General features: G+C 33.8%; 1 protein-coding gene across 2 annotated transcripts in view; it reads right to left on the bottom strand.

Moving 5' to 3' along the window:
- Positions 1-24,979, bottom strand: part of LOC132704336 (protein kibra) — a 100,127-nt gene that overhangs the window by 4,504 nt on the left and 70,644 nt on the right. For both annotated transcript variants that reach the window (XM_060674272.1, XM_060674273.1), the window contains 4 exons: positions 23,389-23,548; positions 16,774-18,070; positions 8,419-8,687; positions 4,393-4,579 (listed from right to left, as the gene is read on the bottom strand). In XM_060674272.1, coding sequence (XP_060530255.1) covers positions 4,393-4,579; positions 8,419-8,687; positions 16,774-18,070; positions 23,389-23,548 — 1,913 coding nt within the window. The remainder of the gene's footprint in view (positions 1-4,392; positions 4,580-8,418; positions 8,688-16,773; positions 18,071-23,388; positions 23,549-24,979) is intronic.

Raw genomic sequence — 24,979 nt, 5'->3', positions numbered from 1 at the left:
GCCACGTTGATGATACTTTCGTTATCTGGCCCCATTTGGTCATGGTCTTGTTTACAGAGCCGTAAAACTCTCAGCCCGAGTCACTAAATCCAGAATTAAAGCATCTTACATCTGCCCTTCAATCTAATAGCTTCCACATTAGAGATATCAAAGACAATAAGTTCGAAAAAAACCCGGCACTTGCCACTTACTTACATTCAAAACATCACCAAGCACATAGTAATAATAATAATAATAATAATAATAATAATAATAATAATAATAATAATAATAATAATAATAATAATAATATCTTTATTATCCCCTATATTTAGAAAACAATCAGGCTATTATGGAATTCGTCAAGTAGGTCTCAAAATTAGGAAGAAATGATTAAGAAAACTACATTCAAAATTTATATAATAAAAATATGTGACAGAGCACAACAATACGGTGATAACAAACATTAGGAGAAAAAAAAAATTTACTCTAATTTTTGTTATATAGAAAGGCAGTATTTTAAACTCCCTGAATACACTTACGATAAACCTTAGGACTTTTTTTTGGGTTTTGAAAATAGATATCGCATCGAATAATCTCGAAAGGATGTGAGCAGGTATTTGATGTCCAATTCAAAACAGTTTTTAAATTTGTTATTAGTTAACAATAAGTGGCAGCCTTGAAGAAAGCAAAAAGCATTGAGTTTCCCCAAATAGGGTTTCGTCGAATTCTAGTCATAACAATTTAGCGTCCTCCCCCACGAAACTGACTATAAATTTTTATTCAATTTTTCTACCAACGAAAAATCCCACAATCTATAGAAATTTACTACCAACCAAACAACCTTAATCGGGACTCAATGTGACAATATTCATGCCTTTCCTTTAGCTCCTCCCCCTCAAACAATATATAACCACGTACAGAGTAGAATGCGAAGTCTGAAGAAGGCAACAGGATGATTAGCGAAACGTCAGCAAGTTCGATTGAAACAACGGAGTTTCTTTGTATAATGTGCTATCTTTTCTTAAAAATAAATACAGAACAAAAAAAATAATCTTAAGTTGGTAGTTACGTTTTTAAATTATCAGTAGCCTGTGAAAAGAAAAATGGCCAACTCTAATAAAGTTTGTTATCGTCAGTATAATTTGAGGCAACACGTTCCAATAAAAAAAAAATAGCACAAATAAAGGTTTTTTTTCAAAGAAATTCGTAACCAGAATAGTGCTGGTCTCGGAACTCTTTAGTCCGGTAGACACGATACAATTTCTACATGTATTTCTGCATATGAGTGTTTTAATTGCAATTTTTTATGTCACGTATTGTTTATGGTGATTAATCACGAACATACATACTTCATCATATTTTTTGAATAATGTAATTTGTCATTCAAGGAGAACCTACAATAGATAGGCTAAATGGCAGTACCATGTCATGTCCATTTCTAAAATGTATCTATAAATTCTTCATTTTTTTGTCATAATAAATGATTTAAACTGATTAATATCTCAAAAACTAGAAAATAAAAATGTGCACCACTGAATTGTTGATACCAATTTTGTTTTCAAGTCAGCAATTAAACATGCAAAAAAATCAATTTGTTGTACCTAATCGGCATAAAAATTTAATCGATTTTTTAGTACTATCTTTAAAACTGGCCGCAATTCCAAGGAATCTGGAAAACTTATTAAAGATTTTAATAAAAAAAACAACCTTCAATTTCTTATATCTCAAAAACCATGATAAAAAATGTGGGCCACTGACTTTTTTACCAATTACCAATTTTTCAAAACAACATTTTATCTTTTCCATTTTTTTCGCATCTCACTTAGTTTTCGAGATTCCAAGGAATCTGGGCACCGGTTATTAAAGATATTACCAAAAAACTGATTAGTATCTCGAATATCTCGAGTATCTCCTAAACTATGATGCAAAAAAATTCTAATCGGTTTTTTATTAGTATCTCTTTAAAATTGGCCACAAGCAGGTAATTTGGACAACGATTATTAAAAATATATAAAAAACCATTAGAATCTAAAATATCTTATAGCTTAAATCTTGATAGGATGAACAACACTTTTGTTGTTGTTTTTACCACGCATATAAAAACTTGTGGGTATATATGAGAAATCCATAACCACAATACATGTAATAGAAACGAGGGAAATTCTCTTACATTTGGGTTAATTTAGATTACATATTGACCCAAATAATAAACAATAACGAAATTCTTTATTGATTTGTTTTATAATAGTCTTTAATTTTCATGGTTGTTTAGCAAACAAACAAAAATAGCTGGTGATTTTTATTATTTATGAAATAATCCGTAAAAATACGTGTGGAAATTTCATCGTGTTTACCGGGCTATAGAAAGAAAACTAGGGCATTAACAAACATTTACATATACATATCTAAGTAAATTTTTCATAAGTTTTTCGGGTCCATATTCTAAAAATTTCTTGTAAAATCTATTAATATTTATGCTTCTGCCACGGGGGGAATTCGTAAAGTACGGATAAAAACTGTTAGTCTCCCTTAGGCATTTTTACAAAAATTTTGCAAGGTTATTAATTACACTTATAGGATAGATAGCTACTTACATCACGTTTAGCGTCACTATTTTTGTAAATAAAACTCACAACGGCAATTTTAACGTGGTCTGGAATAATGCTAGTGAAAATCACTTTTACATGTAACATGTAACAGAGGGCCAAGCAAGTAAACACGGAGACTCTTTAAAACTTTAGCAAGGAACTGACTGTTTTGAGTGGGTTATATTTAATTTGTCCTAACTTCTGCATTCCTCTCGGCTTTTGTTGACTCGGACTAGCTAACGTTTCGCCAATCATCCTGTTGGCTTCTTCAGAGCTTCACTGAAACTGGCTCGCATTTTACTCTGTACCTGCTTTTATATCGTTTTGAGGGGGGCGCGAGCTAAATGAGGGGCATAAACACCGTCTCGGATAATTCAGTCCTATATTGGTGACAGGTAAAGATTGTTAGGTTGCTTATAGATTTCTATAGACTCCCGGATTTTTCATTGGTACAATAATACAATGCAATGCAAGAATTTTAGTTTAATCCAATAAAATTTTATGAACGATGATATTTTAAGTCTGGTCTCTCCAATGATTGTTTGCCGCTTATGTAAACTCCTGGCATCTCAAATGGATGGAATTTTCTCCTTGATGGACGTTATATTTATTTAGAACTTTTGATATGTGGTCAGTGATATTTTAAATATAAGGAAGGACAACAGTGCCAAGTACGGGATTGCTTTGGGCTTCATTGCTATTGGAAGGTTGTGAAGTGTACTTTGTAATGGAACGCTTAATATTTTTAATGTGGAAATTATTATAGTGAAGAATAAGAGGTAAGATGTTTTAATTCTGGGTTCAATGACTCGGGGCTAAGATAGTTTTACGGCTCTGTAAACAAGAGAGTTGATAACCGATGATTTTTAGGCTGGATGGTTCATGTGACAATGTATTAAGGTATCAGTCTGTGTGCGTAGGTTTTTTTGTAAACACAATGACCCAATGTTAGGTCTGATTTCCTATTGATAAGAATATCTAAGAATGGGAGGTTGTTGTTAGTTTCTAATTCAATGAAGAAAATCTACTAGGGATTCCTGACCATGAGGCCAAATAACAAAAGTATCATCGACGTTCCGTTTCCATAATGGTTTTAGATGGAAAGTGTCGAGAGCTTTTTTCTCAAAGGTTTCCATAAATACATTCGCGATGGCCGGCGATAGTGGAGAAACCAGAGCTGTTCCCGAAGTTTGTTCACAAATTTGACCGTTATAAGAAAAATATGTTCCAGGCAAGTATTTTTCAATTAAGGTGAGAAGGTTTGGTTCCAGATTCTCGGACTTTAATATACCTGAAATGATGGTGAGAGTCTCAGGAATAGGAACTTTAGTAAAGCTTTTTAATTGTTCAGTGAAGCGAAAGGAATTAAGTACGAAACTGTCAGTTTTCCCTGTAAGGGGTTTTAATAAGGAAGCTAGGTATTTTGCTAGAGAATAGAGAATATGTTGGAGAACCAATGGTGCTGACAATAAGTCGAAGGGGTAATCCTGGTTTGTGAATCTTTAGGAGTCCGTAGAGGCGAGGAATTTTAGAGTCATGGGTCATAGATGATGTAGGATCTTTTTAAGTTGACGATATTTGAAAAATTAACTAACTTGATATTAATTCTAAGGTAAGATTGTGAAGTATCAAAAATTTGTTTTATTTTTAGCCTTAAACCAAGGAACCAAGAGGATTTAAAAGACTATTTGGCTCGTCGCCCGCATGAATTACGTAGAAGCAGAACTTCACAGCACTTTTTGAATTATTTACTTACAAATTTACATCGAGCAAATATTAAGGAGAAAAAACATTACAACATTAAAATATTTCACACACTCACCACACAAATATCCTGAAGTCCTTCGTTTTTGCTCCAAACGTTAACCTGCAGCGTTTTGGTGAATATCTTGTTGGCGACGATGGGGATGTTGAAAACGTCTCCGAAATTCGCCTTTCTCAAATCGCTGACGGTTTTCGTGCAACACGTCTGAGGTGGGTTCGCTGGTAGTAACGCTAATCTAATATACCTGGAATGGAATAATCCGGATGTAAGTTGCGGGACCCGATAGGAAAGCGACAAAAGAAATTAAGCGACTTGAGTTGAAATATTACACGAATTTCGCCAATTTAAAGCTTACTTCAAATGGAGCACCCTGTATATTACTACCGACAGATAGATAGATCATTGGCCCGATATATAAACCGATTTATCTAAGGTGTTTCAATCTTGTTTCAAATTCTCTTTACGTATAAAAAAGATCCTCTTGTCGTTTATTTATTTTGCACAATTCGCCTTTTAAATAAAAGTCCAACGATCCGCAACTTGAATTTTGTGAACAATTTCCACTTTATCACTTAATCTACTACACCAGACTACTTGCAGAGAAGGAGGAATGATAGTTACATAAAAAAATTGATCTGTGAAACTTAGTGGTCTTAGACATATTCCGTAGGCATAGTATTGATTGTCAAGGGACTCGAGAGTGGCTGGTAGACGGCCACGTAGTTGACCTACATGTGTCTTACTAATTGAAATTAGAATTGTATACTCTCCGGTTGTTGTTGGCAAAGTTGATTCTTGAAAATGGCAAGCGAATGTGTTACCCGTAACTATATGGGGCAGAAATTTGGTAAATTAAAAATTTGAAATGTGGACCTTGGTCATGTATTTTACGAGACTATCGATATGCCAAACTCAAATTAGCACTTCAGGATAGAATTAAATTCCGATGAGAGGCTGGAAGGAATAGTAGAGACTGGTGCGATATAGGAGCAGCGATTAAACACCCTAATATTCAATTTAGAATATCGAACAGATAATCCCCAACTTGCGAGATGTACATGGCACAAAAAAAAAACAAGTATGTATCCTAAACCACGAGACATTGTTTCCAAGAGGTCCATGTTCAAAATGGCATGCAGGGTATTCCATTTAATTTTTAAAAGTTGCCTTAAAACCAAAATATAGCATACGTAAAATGTTTGAGAAACCACACTTTAGTCACGAGTCGATTTTATGGTTTCTATTTTATTACCTGCAATGTAATTATAAATTTAAGCCATAAAATTGGCAATACCAATATCACATATTTCGGGTATGACATATCCGTATACCCGGAGTTTCAATTATACCATTTAGTCAGTTTTATAGAGTCCATAATACTTTCGCTGTCACATTTATAGTATAATCTTTAAGTTGTCCATCCTGTTGAATGAACCTTGTTATTGCAAATTTAAATTTTACTACTCTTTCGCATTAACAAACAAGCTATAAAATAGTCTTTCCAGCTGTTGAGTTTTTCATTTTTTTCGAGTACTTTTCCTCTAGTTTTGTTTCCTTTCGATATATCGCTAATTGCCTGTTTTCCTTCTTTTTATGTGACGTACAGTTAGTTTCATAAAAAACTCACAAACTAAAAAGTAGTCCCTTTAACAAATCTTTTTAGTTTGGTTGTTGACGCTGCCGTGTCATGAGACGTTTTATGTACTTTAGTTTCAATGTGTGCCGTTATTGAGTGATTTATTTATCTTGATAATAATAAAAATTGCCTGTAACTTTTTTGTTTTTAGAGATATCCAGGTAAACAAAAAAAACAAAATGTAGGGTTAGTAGCCAAGTGACGTATAAAACAAAACACTATCAATTTTCTGACACATAAGCCTGCATCGTAGTTTTTTAAATGGAACACCATGTATATTATACATGTGTTTAATAGAGTATCTTATTCCGATTATCATGATGTAACACACTTTATATTTTAGTCTACTTGTTTTTGACAAATAGGAAATTTTTATACAATTACAAAGAGTGCTGCTGACTGACTGCAACCACAATAAATATTTACAAATTAAAGTAGAACAAAAACACTAAAAATGACTAGACACGCTGAAATAAAAAATTCTTTAACTATTCTCAATACTGTACGTGACCACCATTTTCCTGAACACATTTCTCGTACACTCATACACTTAATAACGTATCTTAACTGACTGATTGACTCTGAAATCATTTGCCTAAGTTCAACCACATTATTACAAGGGGTTCTGTGCAAGTGATTTTTTATGTGTCCCCATAAGAAAAAATCCGTTAAAGTTACGTCGATGCTGGTGGCTGCCCAATCTATAGTTCCGCCGTTCCTTATCCAACCTCTGGGATATTCTATGTTAAGAAAATTTTTAACTTGCACAACATTGTGAGAAGGGAGACCGTCTTTTTGCCATAAAATCAGCGCTGATATATTTGGGGTCAATCTTCAATACATTGTTCTATTTGATGCTCTAAGAGTTGTAAATACTGATCTCCATTTAACTTGTGACCTATAAATATAGGACCCAAAATATGACCATCTATGACACCACACCATACATTAATTGATTGGTACCCCCGGGTTTTTATTTCGTGTATTTGTCTAGGATTATTTAACGACCAATATTGCGTATTTTGTCTATTACAACCCTTTCTTGTGCTGAACGAACTTTCATCAGTTCATAGAATGATTTCCAAAAAATTATTATTCTCATTATGTCTATATAAAAAAAATCCAAACAAAACTGCATACTCCTTTGACATTGTTCTGCACTTAGTTTTTGAATTTTACGAAATTTAAATGCATTGAACTACGAGAAATACTTGTCTGTTCATATACTCTAGTAACAGAACTGGATGTGCTTCATAGAATCCTAATATGTTTGCCTTATTTCTTTTATTTAAAACATTATAATTCCGACAAACCTTTTTAGCATTTAATACGTTATCGTTTTCTGTAAACTTCTTTGCCAGCCTTGAAGAAGCTTTTGAAGAATCTCGGCGCTCTGGATAAAGTCTAATATACTGTTCCACTTTTATATACTTCAAGCATATCACTCCTTTCAAGGATACTAAATTCGCGAAAAACCCTTTTAACGATAATGACTTAGACAATAATTCAACCATCCACGTTGTATACTAATATGTCAAACATACACATATTTTAATTTGTCAGTCGGGGCACTCTATGAAATTTTATAAAAATTTCCTATTTTTGCCGATTTGTCAAAAACGAGTGGACTAAAATATAAAGTGTGCTACATCTTTGTAATTGGAATAAGATATTGTATTAAACACATATATAACATACATGGTGTTCCATTTAAAAAAATATGATGTAGGCTTATAATTTTTCAAAGAAACTTCCACAGGCTACTGTAATAGTTTTTACAAAACTTCTGGATTCCTCCTGCGTCGGTTTTTGCTGCATATTCTCTAGCAGAATATCTAGCTTCCTTATTAAAACCCCTTACAGGAAAAAATTGATAGTTTCGAACTTAATTCCTTAATTAAAAAGCAATGTAGGACTGACGGTGTTTATGCCCTCCCATTTAGCTTTTCAGTTTCAGACGCAGGAGGAATCCAGAAGTTTTGTAAAAAAAATGTAGGCTTATATGTCTGAAAATTGATAGAAAGAAAACTTGCCTACTAATCCTACATTTTGTTTTTTTTTTGTTTACATTGATATCTCTAAAAACGAAAAAGTTACGGAAAATTTAAATGCCATCAAGATAAATTGAACGCACGGTACATAATACGACCTCTCAATTGTGCCGGACACGGCAGCCGTGTCAAAATAATTTTAAATATATAATTAATAAAATTGAATTAAAATAATCTAAAAAAATGTTTTAGAAATACAAATGAGTATAAAATTATGCAAATGAATTCAGAGTACAGGATTAGAAAAGAGTACGATTTGCGAAACAAAAGTACAAAACTCAGTAAACGAGCATAGCTGGTCACTTTATACTCAGCCACATACAGCGGGTCAATTGTATTTTCACCTGAGGCAAAGCGCTAGAGCAAACCACCTTAAATAAGCAAAAAAAAACTCACACGTGCAATCCGTCCGCTATGAACAGCGCACTCAAATTCCTGGCCTTTTCTACGACTACGTTGAGCATGCCTTCAGTCGATACGTATCTTAACTTAATTTGTACTTGTGCGGTGTCCGCGTCCAACTGGGAGTAAAAAATACCGGACGCTCGCTTTCTATTAGACGCTTCGAACACGCCTGAATCTCCTGCGACTGATTCGTCGCTGACCGCCGCTGACACCGACCTGGTGTTGGTGCCAGACGAAGAAGTCCGTGACAAACTCGGCCCCTTAATAAAAATAAAACGTTTATTAACTGTATATATAAATGTATAAAACAACAGTTAAACAGTGAACAGTGAAATTTGAGGAATCATAAACTTTTCAGTTTTAGGCGATTTTGTAGTGATGTAGTGTCATTGATAAACATATTGAATAGTAGGGGGCCTGGGTGAGAACCCCGGAGGATACCCGATGAGATTAAGAGATTTGGGAGGACGTAAAGTTGTTCAAATGCACCGTATGGGACCTTCCAGCGCAATAAAGAACCAGACAATCGACAAATTATGGTGCACTCTGTTGATCGCCTGAGAGAACTCGGTATTAATAAGGTATTTTACAGACGGGAGTAGAAGAAAATGCAAATACGAGGTTAGCGTCAAAATTTCCAGGGCTGACATAGATGCAGCTCCAGTATCACGATAAAACTTTGTCTTCTTTTAAATATACATCTTAGCAGGCTGCGAAAAAAAAATTGAAGTCTTGCATCAAATAGTTTTTTATTGACAGCATTTTAAACAAGACGTGTTCGAAAAAATAGTAAAGTTTTTGCAAAAAGAAGGGTTAGCACCTCAAATTATTAAAGAAAGGCTGGATGGTGTGTACGGCCAAAGTTCTCCTTCGTATTCTGTAGTGAAAGAATAGGCAAAACGTTTTCGAATGGGGCAGGAGTCCCCTGAAAATGATTCAAGAACTGGCCGACCAGTGGAGGTCATAACGGAATATATTGTTGCGATTGTGGAAGATCAGTGATCGACGTTTAAAAGTCAAGGAAATCTCAGAAATTACTAAGCTTTCTGATACAAGTGTTCTTCGAATCCTGCATGATCATTTAGGTATGCATAAGGTTAATGTAAGATGGGTTCCTAAAAACCTTTCGGCCATTTAAAAACAACGCCGTCTCGCGTGTGCGCCGTCTTTTTTGGACCTCTGTGGGTCGGAACCGAAGCCTGTGATAGAAACTATTGTGACGGAAGATGAAACTATGGTTCTTTATTATGACCCTCTATCGAAAAAATAATCAATGGAGTGGCGTCGTAAGGGCGAAGCACCTCCAAGAAAATTCAGAGTCTGCCAGTCAACAAAAAAGGTGATGGCCACGATCTTTTGGGATTGTGAAATAATTCTTTTGACAGATTTTAAAGAAACTAATACCACTGTCCCTATAGTCCAGATATGGCCCCCAGCGACTATTATTTGCTTGGAAATTTGAAAAAGGACTTACGTGGACGGCGGTTTAACGACGAAGTTGAGTTAAAAGAGGCTGTTTTAGCTCATTTTGCAGACAAACCAAAAGAATATTTTTCTAAAGGGACTGAGTTGTTAATAAAGAGATGTAATAAATGTATTGAAGTTAAAGGGGATTATATTGAAAAATAATAAAAAATTGTTACTCTATTTTGTTTCTTTCGTATTCAGGCCGGGAAATTTTGGCGCTGCCCTCGTATATGGGTAACTAATTCACAATTTCTTAGAATGCACTTTACCAACTTAAATTCAATGGGTCACTGCATGATCGACTAGCTATACGAGGTGTGTTGAAAAACTAAGGTGACTGTTAAGTTTTATCAAAAAAAGTATTTATTTATTCATTTCTGGTATGTGTTGAGTTCTTCCAACGATTTTTCTCCTCAATCGTACCAAACTTCTTTGCTTCCGTGAGTTTCTCGAGTTTTGGTTAGTTTACGTGCAAACCAGCTGAAGCTGTGAACATATGTTAGGGACATGGGTATTGTACGACCAAAAATATAGTGTTTTAAGTATTTTATAGCATCTTAACTGCAAGACCGTGGTAAAACCGATTCCAACAGATGTTTATTCTGCATTAAGATGGACCGTAACAAATATTTGTTGAAATTTGAAATTTTTATGTGAAAGAAATGGACCGTTTTAAATTTGATTAAGCATTGATGCTGCGGGGTATTTTCGAATAAGTAGAAGCGATTATTTTAACATCAGTTTAATCAAGAGTTTAATCTAAATTACAATATGTCCGTATATATATATATATATATATATATATATATATATATATATATATATATATATATATATATATATATATATATATATATATATATATATATATATACAAATATTTTTTAAAGGTTCCTGTTTTTTAACAGTTTAAAATGTGGAGACCATGGAAAGAAGCAGATGTTCCCCTGTTAGAAGAAAATATGGAAAACAACGCATAATTTGAAGACAAAGTGGTGATGACAATTTAGAAGACGAACTACCTCAGCAAATAAAAAACGGACCTATCTGTCTTCGGATGCTAAACAAATTGTTTTGAAAGTGGGAGCGGCAATAAAAACAAGTGATATGACCAAAGTTCCGAAGTCAACTTTAAGAAAAATTGTTGCAACTGGGATAATCAAGGGGAAAATGAGAGAAGATGCTGAAACTTCGAACAATCTACGACGCTTATAAAGAGAATAGCGTTTTAACTCTAGAAGAACTGCTAAAAAAAGTACTGACAGAATAAAACATTAGTTGTGCCAAAGCGTGGTTGCGTACTTTTTTGAAGAAAATCGATTTTCAGTTCCGAAAAATTAATAAACGTCAAGTGTTAATGAAATCTCAAAGAATTTCGCAATGCATTTAGATGAAACGTTGTTCGACATTGACGACACAGTAAAAGAAGGATGGTGTGATAACAGTAACAAGTGTGTCTTCACATAGAAAACGCATAATAATTCTTGATGCTGAGTCTACAAATGTTATTGTGTTGGATAATGCCTCGTATCATTCGGCCCAATTAAGAAAAAATCCAAATATTTCTTCAAATGAAGAAGAAATTAAAGAATTTCTGTACGAAAATGATTTATATTTTGAAGAGCTCTACGCGAAAAAATAACTTCTGGAATGATTAAAAATAAAACATTTGAATAAATACTGCAAAATCGATTCGATACCACAACAAAACGGAAATGAAATCTTGAGATGATTTGGCCCGAGTTGAAATCGCATATAAGAAGAAATAACACTGCACTACTACTACACTGTAATTCGGCAAGAGGGTGCTAAAATATCAGTACAAAGCTGGTCTAACTGTGAAAAAGAAAAAAGAAAAGAAACAGAAGAAAATGACGATTTTTTAAGTGACTGATATTTTATTATTATTATTATTAGATATATTTAATATTTTGTATATTAATAATGCTACTATGTAGAAAAATAACGAAATAGAAAGTAATAAATTATTGCTTCGTACTAATTTTTTTATGTAGATGTTTCAAGAATTGCTAGGCGATAAAGATACTTATATCCCGCTTGTTAGTGTGGGTAGATAAATTCCTAGAACGGTCCTGGAATCGTTACGGGTAAGGGTCAAGAATCGTAAACCTTATAGGACTGCCTAATCCACCAAATCTGTCCGCAAGCGCAATGCGAAAACTCTCGCTCGCTGTGACGTAGGTGAAGTCCTGTATTGGCGCGTTGCATGGAAATAATCTGAAACTGACCCAAGTTTTGATGGACTTTCGAGTATTTTGAGTAGCTAATATAGAATTTTGTTTGAATAATCAATCAAATAAAAAATAATCAAAGTTTTAGTACTTATTTAATAATTATTGGAAAGTAGCGTAGGGTAGGGTCTCAATTAAATATTGTTACACATAAATACATAAAACTAGCGAACAAAACGATTTACTTGTAAAACTTTGTGTTTTACGGCATTCTATCATTTGAAATATACAAATATCAACAAATACTTATAAACTAGAAATCCCTATTTTTGGATATATTAAAGAGCATATTAAAAAACAAAAAATATATTAGGCATACATAACCACTATTTATGTATTTATATGTACCCTCGTATGTACATAATATAAAAAATACATATTACTATGTATGTTTAAATTTTTATATTCCAATTTTACCACACGTTCTAATTTTTTTCTGCATTTATCATCTTGCAAAAATTTAATTTTTAGACTAACGTTATATTTTGCTTTTAAATTTCTGAAGTTCATACGAATTATCGTTCTCAGGTTACAAAAATCTCTAACTATACTAAATGGTAATTCATTTTCTGCTTAAATTTTTTTTTTGCTAAGTTTTTTACCACCCCTTGCCCTTTTCGAAACGAATCACAATCAGATGGGTTCCCGCCGGGGTTCTGGCATGGGTTCTAGAGATTAATTTTTCTCTAGAATTTCACTTGTGACATTCGGTGTTTTTGCTGAAAGCTCAGACAATACCTGCTGAGTTTCTTTTTTGGCATTTTTGGAATGAAGTCTTTTTGATCTAGATAATCCTGCTTCTGTTGGTGACTTCCGGTTAAATAATAACAGGGTGGAAACAGCATTTTTTTTTAAGAATCTTTTTTAAAGGTAAACCTAAAATTTAAATTTTGTGGTGAATTTAATGTGTTGCTCAAGACAAAAAAAACCTAATAACTCATTTTGTAAGTCTCTTTCGTAATCATTTTCAGTAAAATGAACTGAGCAGACATAGCTTTTCTCTGGATTAAGTTTGTCCTCTCTTCTACATCGAACTATCCACTCGTCCCGATTAGTTTGGGATACTAGATCTTTCCCTTTGGCAAAGCGATGAAAACTACATTTTCGAGAACTTGCTTTTTCATCAAAATAGTTGTTATGGCACCCATACATGGCACATCTCGTTCCGGGCATACCTAACTATTTTTTTATGTAACTTATTATTTTTATTTATTATATTATTATTATTATGTGTAATATTTTGAGCTTACCTCCTAACTAATAACACCGCTAATAAGCAGCACAAACACAAAACTTTTGAGTTTTTGTTTAAGGTTAAAATACTGTTTTTCTCAATTCTCGCCACTCAAACACATACAATTTTTAAATATTTATTAAAGCTTAAAAACACTGTTTTGTCCAAGTTTTTTTTACAGAAATACAATTAACACAAACATAAGCGCACTACTCGCTAGTTTAAATTATTTTAACTGTTCAAAAAACACAAAATACAACGGTTTAATATGCCTTCAAATGCATTGACAGAATACACGAAAACCGTTAGAGGACTTCGCTACGTCACAAGCGACCAAGCGCGATCGATAATTTTGGCGAACGTATGTCTTATTAGTCCGGGAGCCCTGGACCTTTTTTCAAAATGATAAGCAACAAGCTAATTCTTTGGAAATCGTTTCATTTCATCAAGACGCCCAACCTTTTCCTCTACGAAAATTGTTGTATCAGGTAGCTAACTATACACGCAGGTGTAAAATCATGTCAATTTAGTTACCATACCAAAATGATCAGCAACAATTTAGTTTTTAGCTAAATCTATAGATATTGAAATATATAATTTGAAATTAAATTTGGCCTACCAACAAATGGGTTTAGTATAGGGTGGCCACCCCCTCAAAGTTGTATCTATTATTTATTTATAAAAAGTGATGAGCAACATGCTAAATTTTTACTGTAGCTTGCTAATAATTTTTATAAACAAATGATCACATTGTCCTACAAATAAACTGGTAGGATTTTTCAGTCCTACACTTTAAAGTTGTTGACCTCACGATAATACGTTATTCATCAGCAACTGTGTGAAACTTTATGACATTTTCTATCTAAATCAATTAATGTCCTACATAAAAATAGGTAGATTTCGCTAGTCCGACAAAAAATAGGTTGCAAGTTCGACTCTTGAACATTATTCCTGCTTAACCTCCAAATTACGTTCTAACCTATAAATTTAGGTGAGCGATAAACTTTTTTTTTGCTCTTAAAATATTCCTACAGTCATTATCTATGATGCGGTTTTATACAAATGAGTTTAATTAAGTTGTTTCATTATTATTTATAATTTAAGAAATCAACATTTATTTTTTTTCATATTTTTTATGAATATTAATTGTCATTATCAAAAGTTTTTAATCCATGAAAATTATGAAAAAAATATGTCGTTATTCATAAAACAATCACTCATTTGACTATTTTTTCTTTTCACTTAAATGACAAAACAAAAATAAAAAAAATTCAACATTTTCATTTTACATTTACTTCAAAAATAAAGCATAAACTTACCTTTCATAACATAAATATTTAGCTTTTACTCTGAACTCCTTGTAACAACAAGAGTGGTGGCCTATTACATCGTCATCCCAATGGTCAGGTCAGGTCATTATATTTATGGTTATGATGCTTTCGAACATTTGGATACTTTTTACAAGCGAGATAAAAGTCTTTAGTAAATTTTTTTCTCGTCTCTCTTTTTTCACGAAAATTAGGTTTATCACGGAGTATATTACAAAGAAAACACTCCATGATCACTTTCACAATTAAATGTTATAAAAGAAAATTCATTAACACGTGTTGACAAGCCAAGTAAAGAAAACTTTTCAATGCACAATGTATGTTGTATGCGTGTGCTGGATACTACTTTGGTATGTGGCGCACATGCGCGTTGATGCGAATATATACCGCCCATTTGATATACGTATGTGTATGTATCCTTATACACGTATATTCGAATATACACATATGTACATGTAACTACGTTTAAGTTAGGGGCAATTTTCGAAATTTTCCAGTGTACGACTGAAAAACCTACCATTTTATTTGTAGGACAAATGTTGTTTTAGATTATTTATCTGATTATCTCAAAACTTAGTTAAAAAATAAGCTGTTGCTGATCACTTTTATATAATAATCAATTTGACATGATTTGATACTCATTCTTTCAGCTATCTGTTTTGCAACTTTTCTCAAAATAATAGTTTGGCGTCTTATTAAAACGAATCTACTCACAACAACACTGTACAACAACTTTACAGTGTAGGACTGAAAAATCCTATCAGTTTATTTGTAGGACAATGTGATCATTTATTTATAAAAATTATATAATAATATATATATATATATATATATATATATATATATATATATATATATATATATATATATATATATATATATATATATATATATATATATATATATATATATATATATATATATATATATATATATATATATATATATATATATATATATATATATATATATATATATATATATATATATATATATATATATATATATATATATATATATATATATATATATATATATATATATATATATATATATATATATATATATATATATATATATATATATATATATATATATATATATATATATATATATATATATATAGATTTAGCTAAAAACTGTTACTGATCATTTTGGTATGATAACTAAATTGACATGATTTTATACCTGCGTGTATAGTTATAGCTACCTGATACAACGATCTTCGTAGAGGAAAAGGTTGGGCGTCTTGATGAAATAAAACGATTTCCAAAGAATTAGCTTGTTGCTTATCATTTTGAAAAAAGGTCCAGGGCTCCTGGACTATATGGAATTGGGACTAAACCAAGATTTCCTTCTCAAGCATCTAACAAAGTTCAAGCGTTACTTAATGGTGGTCGATAGATACTTATAAGACAACAAGATTCTTTTTTTTTATTAAAAGATACTGAGGAGTATGCAAGATTATGGATTTCTAAGTTTTCTTTTTTGTAATAAAGATATTTTTTAAAATAAAGCACTACCCCGCCTCCCGGATCTGCCCTACCTGTCATTAAGGAATTATATCCAGAAATATTGAAACAATTGCTCGAAATGTTTTTATTTAACCAAGTTTCATATATGCAAAATATGTCAAAATTATTATAAAAAATATATTTTGGAAGTTCTCCTTCAGCTGCTTTCTGTTCACAATAGCTGACGGAATTAACACTTGGAAAATCGACAAATTTATTTGGGATACGAGAATTAATTCTATTTTTAGATATTTTTATTGTCATTGGTGGTTGAACGGGTAAAGGATCTTCTTTACTCAGTACTTTACGGATTTAGGAGCGATCGTATAGGTTTACGATGCTTGGGTAAAGGTCTGCTCGGCAGGGTGTTCTATAAGGGGCCACGGTTTTGGAGCAATAAACAGTAGGCAAGGTCGGTTATAAAAGCACTATATTTTTGGTTGAGGTATACCAACGTAACGTTTACGCCCAATTAAAAGAGTCACTTTACTTTTCGAACACATCTCGTATGGTTTCAACGAAAATCACTTCTGTTAGAATCTAATTCTTACCTGGAGCAGCTCGTCGTTGTCGACGATCGGAGGCGGGGTCTCCGAAATAGGAGACAGCGGAACGTCGCCCGAACTCTCGTACGAGTAGCGACTCGGTCGTCCGAGACCCGAGCCCTGGGACATGTTACTAACTTGCGCCTCGAGCAGGTCGGTGAGGGGCGACAAGCTAGGCACCGGCATCCTCTGCGGGCTATAGTTGATGTACTCGTTACTCCCGGTACTCGACAGTCTGACCTCCAATAGTCTTTCGTCCAGTTGGCCGGGATCCGACTGCAGTTTCCTATCTCTCTCGACCTGTTCATAAGTGGGAGGAGGCAACAGGCACGGCAGGTTCTCGTACATCGGCGAAACGGGAGGCGATACCGACGAGAGGGAACTCCTTGGGGATAAGGAGGGCTGAGAGCGTCCCGGCGACGGTATATGGGGACCGTCGTTATTTTTCAGCAATCGCTCCACTCTCCTGTGCAAATCCACCATGTCTATCGGTTTCTCGGTGTTGACGGGACCGGAACATTGAGGACCTCCGTAAATATCCGTGAAACTAAGGCCCGAACTCAACGAACCCTTGCTACTGGTGGTCGACAACGAACCCAGGCTCGAACTGCTGCTCACCGACAACGTGCTCGCCGAGAGCGTTTTCAGCTGCGACTCCAGCTGCGTCATCAGTTTCAGCCCGTCCTTCAGCTGCTGCAGCAGCAACTGTTTCTCCTCGTGCAGCCTGAGCCGGTCCGCGATCGCCTTGTTCGACATCTCCAAAGCTTTGTTTAGATCTTGCTCGAGCCTCTTGCACTCCTGCTGGATATCGCTCATCTCCTCCTTCGAGCGCATGCGCGGCGTGATGCTGCGCAACTCCCGCAACAGCTGCTCCTTCTCCTGGAACAACAGCAGCCGGTCCTTGTCCGACTCCACCTGGCCGGGCTGCACTTTTTCTTCCAGATCGGCCAGCTTCTGCTGGATGTGCTGCACCTTTTTCCTGGCCTCGTCGTACTCTAGCCTCATCTTCGCCATTTCCGCCAGTCGCGTACCAATCGGCACCAGTTCGCAAGACAGATCCGTCTGAGACGCGGTACTCAGCTTCTCTTGGGGCAGGCTGAGCGTGGAAACGTCGGGGGAGCTTTCGGACAATTGCAACCTCGTCAGATCGTCCTTGAGTTTGGCCAGCGACTGCATCAATTCCGCTTTCTCTTTTTCGCCAGACGACAGCGACTTTTGGATGTTCCTTAGCTCGGCCATTATGGCCTGGGCCTCGGCAATGTTGTAACACGTCCCTTGGCCCATGCTGAGTTTTTGTTCGACGCTAGACGGACAAAAAATAGGAATTTTTACATCGCACGTCTCAGAAACTATATTGGGTGGAGTCAAAAGTTAAATACGAAGTATCAACTTTCTTATTTTAAATGGAACGCCTGGTATATTACTTGGTTTTTGAATTCTGTACAAAATTCTAAACATATTTTGCGTACCTAAGCCCAACATTTCTAATTTTTCATGCAACAAATTATTCATTCGGAAGCATTTATTGTTTCGCTCGAGTAAGTTTTAACGTAATGATACAGGGTACGCGAAAAATAAGATTCAAAATGAAATTAAAAAAATTTCCAAAAACATTTTTTTTATAATCTTGTCGTATTTAGGATTAAAAATTAAGGCAATTTTATATAAAACTGTATATGCCTAATATTTTTACTTTTTGAAATACAGTGAAAACTCCCTATAGCGAAACCCTGTATAACGTAAAACTCTATATTACGAACAAAATTTGTTGTACTATTAGGTCTCCATACAAAGCTATATATTAATCCACTCTATATTACGAATTTCTTACTCTCCATACCCGAAGAAAAAAACAAAGTAAGGAATGTAGGTCGACTTGAATTAATAGAGTCTCTTACCTTCTAAGAATTCCTTACCCTAATAATCTAATTACCGAGAACCTGGTCGTCCTAAGTGTTTTTCTCATAACAAGCGATTTTGTTAATTCCCTTATGTTAATACTCTCATTGTTTCAATCAGTTCTAATTTGACTTAGTGAATACGGCGAGCATGGTGAGTAAGCGAAATTTTATCTGTAGATGATAAAGTTGCTTTAATTCGGGAAATAGAACGGGGAAAAAGAAAAGTGACGTGGGACGTCGATACGGACTTACACCGTTGACTGTATCCACGATTTGAAAGTGGAAAGAAAAAATCATTCAAGCTGAAGCGGCAAGCAGTTCTGCCAAAATTTGAAGATTTGGATCGGGCAATGTTGCAGTGATTCCAACAACAAGGTCTTAAAAATGTAGCCATCGTAAAACTAAAAGCAGAAAAGTGTGCTGAACAGCTTGGCATTATCGATTTCAAGGCTTCAGAAGGATGGCTGGGGAAATTCAAACAGAGACATGGTATAAATTATAGACAGATAATTGACGAAGCCCGTAATGTCGACAGAAATGTCACTAATGATTGACCGGAGAAGACGTGGCTAAAACTAGCAGAATTGCACCCTGTTGACGACATTTTCAATGCTGACGAAACTGGTAATTTTTACAAAATGACGCCAGATACAACTCTTAAATTTCGAAGCGTGTGTGAAAAATTTTCTAAAGAACGTATAACAGTGTTAGTAGCAGCCAATATGAGTGGCAGAGAAAAAAGAAGGCTAGTCGTGATTGGAAAATCAACTAACCCACGATGTTTTAAGGACATCAAGCATTTGCCGGTCACTTACAAGGCAAACTAGTCTGCATGGATGACATCGCAAATTTTTGAAGAGGAGATACGGAAATGGGATCCAGAATTAAAGGGGAGGAAAATAATACTTCTCTTAGATAACTGCCCTGCACATCCCCATAATCCAAATCTACGGAATATTGAATTGAATTGAATTTCTTCCAGCCAAAACAAGCAAACAAGCAACAGCCAAACAGCCGATGGACCAAAGCGTAATAAAATGTCTTAAGAGTCGATACAGGAAAAATATATAATGGAAATGATCGAGTCCGAAGACAAATTTTCAACTTTATTAGTAAAGCTTAGAAAGAGGTGACAGCAGAAACAATTCAACACTCCTATCATCATGCAGGACTTATTACCGGGACACAATGCGAACAGGATTTGGAAGATGATCTGCCACTAAGGGAGTTTATAAAGCAGTTTCAAACAACAATTAAGTTTACAAGTGAGGAGTTGCAAAATTTTATGCCTATAGATCAGGATTTGCCTACAACAGCAGAGTTGACAGAGGAAGCCATATTACAACAAGCAATAAAGGGTGAGGAAGAGCACCAAGAGGAAGAAGAAGATTAAGAACAAATTTTTTATGTATCATGGGGAAGACGTCCCTCTCGATGAAATGGTGAAAATACAAGCCAAAGTACGAGATGCGTATTGGCATACTAAAAAAATTCAAAAGAAAATGACCGATTATTTGAAACATTAAATGTAGTTCTTAAATATTTATGTAAAATGCAGATGTTAAAATATGTATATAAAATAATTAAATATTACAGAACACATATGCGTATTATAATTTTTTCAAGTGCATATAACTCTTTATAACGAAAACTCTTTATAACGAAAAAAAAAGCAGTCCCTTCAAATTCATACTGTTGTCATATAAGCTCGGTTAATGTAAGGTGGCTATGACGGCGTTTGAACAAAATATTTGCTATAACGCTGCTTGCGTGTTGTGTTTACCACAGAGGAAGAGATCGATATGTTAGAAGGTAACATATCGAGCAATAAAAACCGGACCAGGCTCTTTTATATAAGAAAATATCCATTAAGCAGGTTACCAAAAAAAAGTTTCTTCGACAGGATTTGACAACACTTTAAAATATATACGGAATTTTTGAAGAAAGAAAAAATAGACGTCGTCATATTTTGAATGATGAAGAGCAATTTAATATTTTGTTACAATTTGCAGACAATGCGTCTTTATATCTGAATGTCAAAAGAACAACGCTTCAAACATGCCTTTACATAAACAACTGGAAGCCCTATAAATTCTGTCCAGTGCAGAAATTTATTGCAACGGGATTACAAACTTATGGAGAGACACTCTTCAGAAAATATAATAGCTAATATTATTTGGACCGATGGGTCCATATTTACAACCTCAACAAAAAAAATTAATAGGAAACATACCCATTACTAGAACAACGAGAATAATAAAAAAAACATATGGAAGTTACAAGTTCAGGTAGAATAATAGTTTCAGTTTTTTTTTTTATCAGAATTTAAATTCCCAACGCTACTTAAAGCTTTTAAATATCCATCTCTTTGTTGAAAACGAAGTGCCTCCTTGTCACAGAACTTAAGAAATTAGCATCTATTTAAAAGCACGCTATAGAGAATGGATTGGGGAGAATGGTAATTACGCCTTGCCTAAAAGGGGCCCCGACTTAACACCACTCGATTTTTTCCTATGGGGTACATTTAAAGATTTAGTTTACAAAGACAAACTTTCAACTGGCGAGAAATTACACGTCGGATAAGAGAAGGTATCGGATATATACATGGGACTAAATCTGATAGAAATGCCATTATGAATTTAGAAACCCTTTATACTACTTGTATTGCTCAAAGTGGAGGGCATATTGAACAACTGTTACAATGATTATTATCCTGTGTAAGATATTAATTTTTTATTGATCGTTTGTTAATAAAATATTCACCAAGGATACATGACCTTGGTTTTATTCTGTATAAATAATGCATACATATCCTTTGGATCTTCATAAGCCATCGGCAAGATTTTGATCAACTATGAAATGATAAATCATGGCGGCAGCACTCTAGCACCCCGTCATAGCCATAGCCAGTATAAACTAACTGAACTTATATGGCAACAGCATACTATTTGTGATAGACAAATGTTTAAAAGGAAATATTTCAAAAATATATAATATAAAATTGTCTTAATTTTTAATGCTAAACATGACAAGATTATAAAGATAGATAGTTTCCATTCAAAAAAAAGTTTTTTGGCAGTTCTTTAAATTTCATTTTTAATCTTATTTTTCGCGTACCCTGTATTAATATGTATCGAAATTTTTTGTGAAATCTGTTATTCGAGTCCTTTCTCTACAACAAAATTTACTGATGTGAAACAATAAATGCTTCCGAATGAATCATTTTGTGTGTGTGTGTGTGTGTGTGTGTGTGTGCGCGTGTGTGTGCGTGTGTGTGTGCGTGTGTGTGCGTGTGTGTGTGCGTGTGTGTGTGCGTGTGTGTGTGTTCGAAGTGTTTTCGGAGCGAGTACACCTGCAACTTGCTTGCAAACAAAATGTTGCCGAAAGCATTTTTGCTGGCGACTTGACTAGACAATTTCCAAATTTTGTTCAGCTTTTTTACTATAAAAAAAATGCACGAATACGAGAATACTGCTGGTTCTTGGTGCGAAATCTTGAAATTTTGAGCACTCGTTTTCTCTAAACGTAACGATTTAAAAAAACTTGGCACGCAAACGCGTAGCGCTTCTGTTTTTCTACGATGAAAAATTGTTGTCCCTGGATTTAAGGTATTTTTAGGTACTTCTGCGAAATCGTTTCGATCGCTTCGATTAATTTTGCGGTACAAAATAACTATTCCCCCCCACTGTCTCCGCGGGTTAACTATGCACCACTTAATGCAGACGTAATTACTAAAAATAGTAATGATAATAATAATAATAATAATAACAATAATAATAATAACAATAATAATAATAATAATAATAATAATAATAATAATGTCTTTTATTCAAATATTAAAACTTAAAAAAAAAACAATATAAAGTGAGCATTTCTCATCATTAGTGAGTGCTATTTGAAAACACAAAATAAATACAGAGTGTCTCAAAAAAAGTTACACTAACTAAAATAAACTAAACAAAAATCAGTTTTTTTTTTATTTAAAATTATTTTTGGACGAAAAATTAAAAGTATGAGCACGGAAAAAGTTTGGGGGCAAAAATCCTCTTTACCGAAGCCCCCTATGAAATATTAAAATGTTTTCGGCAGTAATGTTGACCCAATCAAAATTTAATTTAGATATGTTAACTCATTTCAGATATAATTTATAAAAAGCTATTTTCGGTGTTCTTTTCACACTAGAAATTAATCCTAATCTTTTAGTTCATTTGATCAATTTGGCATTCCGGAAACAATAACGTTTTTGTTTTGACAAAAAATGGGAGCTTGTCCATTTTTTCTATCCTTGGAGCCTCAAAAACTTTTTTTTTAATATTTCTAAAACGGTTTCAGATACCTAAATGAAGTTTATACTTCACGCCGCTCACAAAATGTGACTTTAAAATTTATGTTTTATGTTTACTTCATAGTTTCTAAAATAAAATAAGAAACAATTAATTATAGCGATCAGCGATCAAATAAACCCAAAGCCAGCATTTTTTACTTCAAACTTTATTTTATGGAAAACTGTTTAAAAAAATATTATTTTTGCTAAGAAAAAATTAATATACCCACAAAGAAAGTTGCACTACCCTTTACCGACGCTCTTATACAAAATATTATAATTTTGCCAACGGTGTATATGGGACCCCTTTTCCAGAGCCGTATCTTTATTTTTTAATATTTTATTTACCTTAGAAATTAGCGGAAACTTTGCGTTATCTAAATGATCACGACTTACTTGGATAAGGTTTCCACGCCCCTCTGCGTGAAGTTCATTTCGTTCCTAATTTGTTCTAATTCCGACTTTAGTCTCGACACTCGATTTTTGGCCATCGCGACGTCCGATTTCAATAGATCCGGATCGTATTTTGTACTAACGCTACTCGTCGTCGAACATACTGCAAAATGAAATTCAACATAAAATGGACACAACAATCGCTCCCTTAACCCTTTGCACTCGTATCTCACCGTAAGCTAAGTTCATCTCTAATATTTATCAATTGCTTTGTTGAACCTTCGTTGAGGACATTTATTTTATACATGCCATCGTGAGTTGTTTATTTTATATCTGTCGATGTTGAACTGAGGTGGCTTTTACTTGATGAAAATCCATTTAACAAAATAAATAAGAACTAAAAGTTCAGATTACCACGAAATTATATATATTCACATGACAATTGTTTCGACAACACCGTATCTTTATCAAATATAATATTTACAAACTACCTGCTACTACATATATACCGAAAAATGACATTAAAATCTTAATTAATGTTATTGTGAGAATTTAAGTTTAATAATGCAGAGGTATTTAAATCTAATTGATCGTTAAGCAATACATTTGAATGTCTCATTTTGTTAATGTCCATGGCTTCCAATAAATTTAATTTTCTACTTTTTGTGGCTGTGTGTGTAAGTAAAATATCAAAATTGTCGTGAAAAATGTGTTTTTCTGTGTTTAAGTGTGTAGCATAATTAGAATCTAGACTATTGTTTTTAAACGCTCTTTTATGTTCGTTAATGCGTTTCTTGCAGGATCTACCTGTCCAATATAATTTTTAAGACATAATCCGCATTTCAACCTGTAGAGACCTGATTTTTGAGATTTTGGACAATTCGTTTTATTGTTTTTTAAAAATTTTCCAATTGTGTTGTTAGTTCTCAAAGCTGTTTTTGAACCACCTTTTGACAAATGTTTTGAAACTTTTCCACTGGGTTCTCCTATGTATGTAATTGTTTTGAATTGTTCGTGTTCTGTATTAGGTTTCGGATAAATAGAGTTTTTTGTTGTCTGGATTTGTTTTTTATTTATAATTTGATCGATAAAGGACGAGTTGTAGCCATTGTTCAGTGCAATTTGTTTAATGATATTAATAGAGTGATCCTGTCCAATCTCGATAGTGAATTTTATACGATTATGTAATGAGTTAATGTAACTTAAAAAAGAATTCAATTGTCTGTCCGTTCCAACAAAGCAAGCAAAGACATCAACCACGTATCTATACCACCATAGCAAACTTTTACTGAAAGGATGTTCTAGTATGATATTTTCCAAATTATCCAAAAAAATCTCGGCTATCAAAGGACTAAGTGGTTTTCCCATAATCAAACCTTCCTTAGAGATGTAAATTTGTCCATTAAATTCAAAATAATGTTGGTCTAAAGATACTATTAAGGAATTAATAAATCTTGTTTCACAAATGTGTTAACCTGCTTCCGAGCGAGGGTGAAATTTACTAAATTTATCACATCACATCACATACCGCAACATTATTGTCTTTTGATGTACAAAACTTATTTCCCAGTATGGATGTGATAGATTTAGTAGA

The sequence above is a fragment of the Cylas formicarius genome, unplaced genomic scaffold, assembly GCF_029955315.1.
Source record: "Cylas formicarius isolate icCylForm1 unplaced genomic scaffold, icCylForm1.1 PGA_scaffold_7__23_contigs__length_41026272, whole genome shotgun sequence".
NCBI lineage: Eukaryota > Metazoa > Arthropoda > Insecta > Coleoptera > Brentidae > Cylas > Cylas formicarius.
The sequence above is the reverse complement of the archived record's forward strand: the minus strand, read 5'-3'. Positions and strand labels throughout refer to the sequence as shown.